The sequence below is a fragment of the Rhincodon typus genome, chromosome 9 (genome assembly GCF_021869965.1).
Source record: "Rhincodon typus isolate 14 chromosome 9, sRhiTyp1.1, whole genome shotgun sequence".
Taxonomy (NCBI): domain Eukaryota; kingdom Metazoa; phylum Chordata; class Chondrichthyes; order Orectolobiformes; family Rhincodontidae; genus Rhincodon; species Rhincodon typus.
The window spans coordinates 26,320,157-26,323,537 of NC_063340.1; the positions used below are offsets into that span (position 1 = coordinate 26,320,157).

General features: G+C 43.2%; 1 protein-coding gene across 1 annotated transcript in view; it reads right to left on the reverse strand.

Moving 5' to 3' along the window:
- The window catches only part of LOC125483989 (unconventional myosin-VI-like), a 38,907-nt gene that overhangs the window by 18,882 nt on the left and 16,644 nt on the right, over positions 1 to 3,381 (reverse strand). The window contains exons 6-7 of the mRNA XM_048600956.1: positions 2,797 to 2,874; positions 1,133 to 1,262 (exon numbers count right to left, since the gene is read on the reverse strand). Coding sequence (XP_048456913.1) covers positions 1,133 to 1,262; positions 2,797 to 2,874 — 208 coding nt within the window. The remainder of the gene's footprint in view (positions 1 to 1,132; positions 1,263 to 2,796; positions 2,875 to 3,381) is intronic.

Below are 3,381 nucleotides of genomic sequence, written 5' to 3' on the forward strand. Positions count from 1 at the left end.
TTTCTGAAGAAGGGTCCCGACCCGAAACGTCGGCTTTCCTGCTCCTCTAATGCTGCCTGGCCTGCCGTGTTCCTCCAGCTCCACACTGTGTTTACCAGGATATTGCCTGGTATGGAGGGCATTATCTATGAGGAGAGGTTGGAGAAACTTGGGTTGTTCTCACTGGAACGATGGAGGTTATGGGGGGACCTGATAGAGGTCTACAAGATTATGAAGGGCATAGACAGACTGGTCAGTCAGAAGCTTTTTCCCCAGGGTGAAAAAGTCTGTTACCAGGGGCCATGGGTTTATGGTGCAATGGGCAAGGTTTAAAGGTGATGTATGAGGCAAGTTTTTTTTTTTTTAAAAACACAGAGGGTGGTGGATGCCTGGAACTCGCTGCCGGGGGAGGTAGTGGGAACAGATACTATAGTGACTTTTAAAGGGCATCTTGATAAATATATGAATAAGATAGGAAGAGAGGGAGACGGTCCCCGGAAGGGTAGGGGGCTTTAGTTGTGATGGGCAGCATGTCGGTGCAGGCTTGGAGGGCCGAACAGCCTGTTCCTGTACTGTAATTTTCTTTGTTCTTTGTTCTAAACCCAGGTCCCTGGCACTGTGAAGCAGCAGTGCTAACCACTGTGCCACCCATATGCTTGATATCATTCAGGACAGAATAGCACACTTAAATCAGTACCCCATCCATCACTTTGAAATATTCACTCTCTCCATCACTGCACAAAGCTGCCATGGTTAAGCAGCTCTAAACACATGACCTCTAAAACGGTAGAGGAAATGAGTAGCGAGTACAATTATTGTTAAGTCACATTGTTGGGACTTGAAAGCATAGTGTCACTGCTAAGCCAGATTTGTGGAACTCCCTACCTGATAGCACTGTGGAGCATCTGGTACTAGAATAGTTTGAAGAAAAACACCCAACCATCTTCTGAAGGACGAATTGGGATGGGAAATAAATGCCAGCTTTTCCAGAACACCAACATCCTAGAATGACCTATTCACATCAACTCTACGGATTACTGCTCATGACAATATCTAAATATACATATTTTACACACAATGTAAATGCAGTGTCGAGAAATATTGACACAAAAATAAGTTCCACAAAAAGCACGACCACTACACTTAAACTTACATTTAATGACAGACAGTGCACACCACTGAATCTTCTTCCAACGGCTGCAAATAAGCCAGTGATTCACACGTGCCATCAACACTGATAGATGTTCTGGGTCAGACTTCATGATCTGATCGAACTCTGCAAACTGAACAACAAACACAATTCAGATAAAGCAGTCACTGGAGCTGCCAGATAGGTCTGCGATTGATGAAGGATCAATCTTTCAAATGATTATGCTCCATCAAGTGATCCTTCATTTTGACTGATTGATCCAGGTTGCAGTGACATTATATTACTTTTATTAGCACCTCCCTAATGACAATTCAATATACTTTTAATCAAAGCAAGATATTTATGCTTTAAAATCAGTATATTGAACAGCACAAAGCAGCTATTTTACCTTTTACGTCAGTGCTTGTAAAGAGCTATCTAATTAAATGCATATACTGGACCTGTCCCCACAGCCCTTAATTATTACTCCTTCAAGATTTCTTAGTTACTTCCAAATTTGCTTTCATGGCCCTTCTACATCATGTATTCCAGATTATCATAACTTACAGTTACGCACTCTTCCCAACTTTTTCTTTTCACAACTTTTCTTTCAGTCAGAGAAAAGAATCATAACCAGTTGGTCTGTAAGACAGTAGCTCTACATAGTGTAAATCCCTCCTAAAACGTGGCCAGGCTAGCATGGGCCCTGGAGGGGTCAAGAATTAAAGATTAGTGTGCAAGACAGTATTTTCTTATTCATTCATTGCATGTGGAGATTGCTAGCAAGGCCATTATTGCAAATTGCCCATTGAAGACCAGCAGTGACCGGTCATTTTGAACCCCTACAGTCCACGTGTCATAGGCACAACCACCGCACTCGCTACAGAATTCCCACCCTCTGACCTATTCTTGTATCCACAATACTTGTAAGGCTGTTGCAGTTCAGTTTCTCTTGTTGGAGATGATCATTGTTTGGCACTTGTGTGATATACATGTTATTCGACATTTATCATCCCAAGTCCAAATGTTGTCCAAGTCTAGATGGATGGACGGACATGGACTGCTTCAAAATCTGAGGATTTGTGGATACAGCGCCAGAGATTACTACCTAGTTTCAGATTAAAAACCTGGCAATCAGACCTCAATGCGTACTCTCCCCAGTTTGCACTGATACTGTTGTGTACCAGAATATTTTGCATATTCCCTTCCAATGATAAAACTGTCTCTCTGTCACATCATTTACTCTGGGATCAGGTAGGCAACAAATGCTAGACTAATGAGTTACAAAAATGACTGTTCTACTAACAATGGAATATTCTAGAATAATTGCACTTATCCTCTGCTATTCTCCTTTGTGCATTCCTTTTCCAGTTGATACCTTGGGCCACACTGCATTCCTTCAAGGTGTCGTCATTTCCAACAGTCTCTACTGTTAAGAACAGTTTGTGTGTGATGCATACTCTAAAGAGTCTCATACTTCATACAGAACCGGATGGCCATCCAATCATACTCTGAACTCTCTGTCTGTAAGATAGCCACTTCCTCAGTTCAACTCACATGGCTTCATTCTATGCTCCTTTGAGTATATTATCCTCTTCTTGTCTCCAATTATAAAATGGATTTTGAATTTGGTATCCTGAAGCAGGAAACAGATTTCTAAGCATTCATAAAATGTTGACTTTCATTACCTTGCCAGGTCTGAAAAAGACTTTGGTAAGACCAAACTTGTAATCATTCTCATTGAGACCCAAGGCTTTGAACAGTGCCTGGAAAAACAAAGGAACAAAATCAAATTCAAGAATACGTTACTAATTTGACAATTTCAAGTTGCTAAATAACAATTTCTCCTTGAGAGATAGTGGGAACTGCCGATGCTGGAGAATCTGAGATAACAAGGTGTAGAGCTGGATGAACACAGCAGGCCAAGCAGCATCAGAGGAGCAGGAAAGCTGACGTTTCGGGTCTGGACCCTTCTTCAGAAACAGGGGAGGGGAAGGGGATTCTGAAAGAGAGAGGGAGAGAGGGGAAGGCGGTTGGAAGATGGATAAAAGGAGCAGATAGGTGGACAGGAGACGGACAGGTCAAGGAGGCGGGCATGGAGCCAGTAAAAGGAGAGTGTAGGTGGGGGTTGGTCAGTCCAGGGAAGACGGACAGGTCAAGGAGGCTGGTAGGTAGGAAGTGGGGGTGGGGGTTGAGATGGGAGGAGTGGATAGGTGGGAAAAAGGACGGACAGGTTAGGGAGGCGGGGACGAGCTGGGCTGGTTTTGGGATGC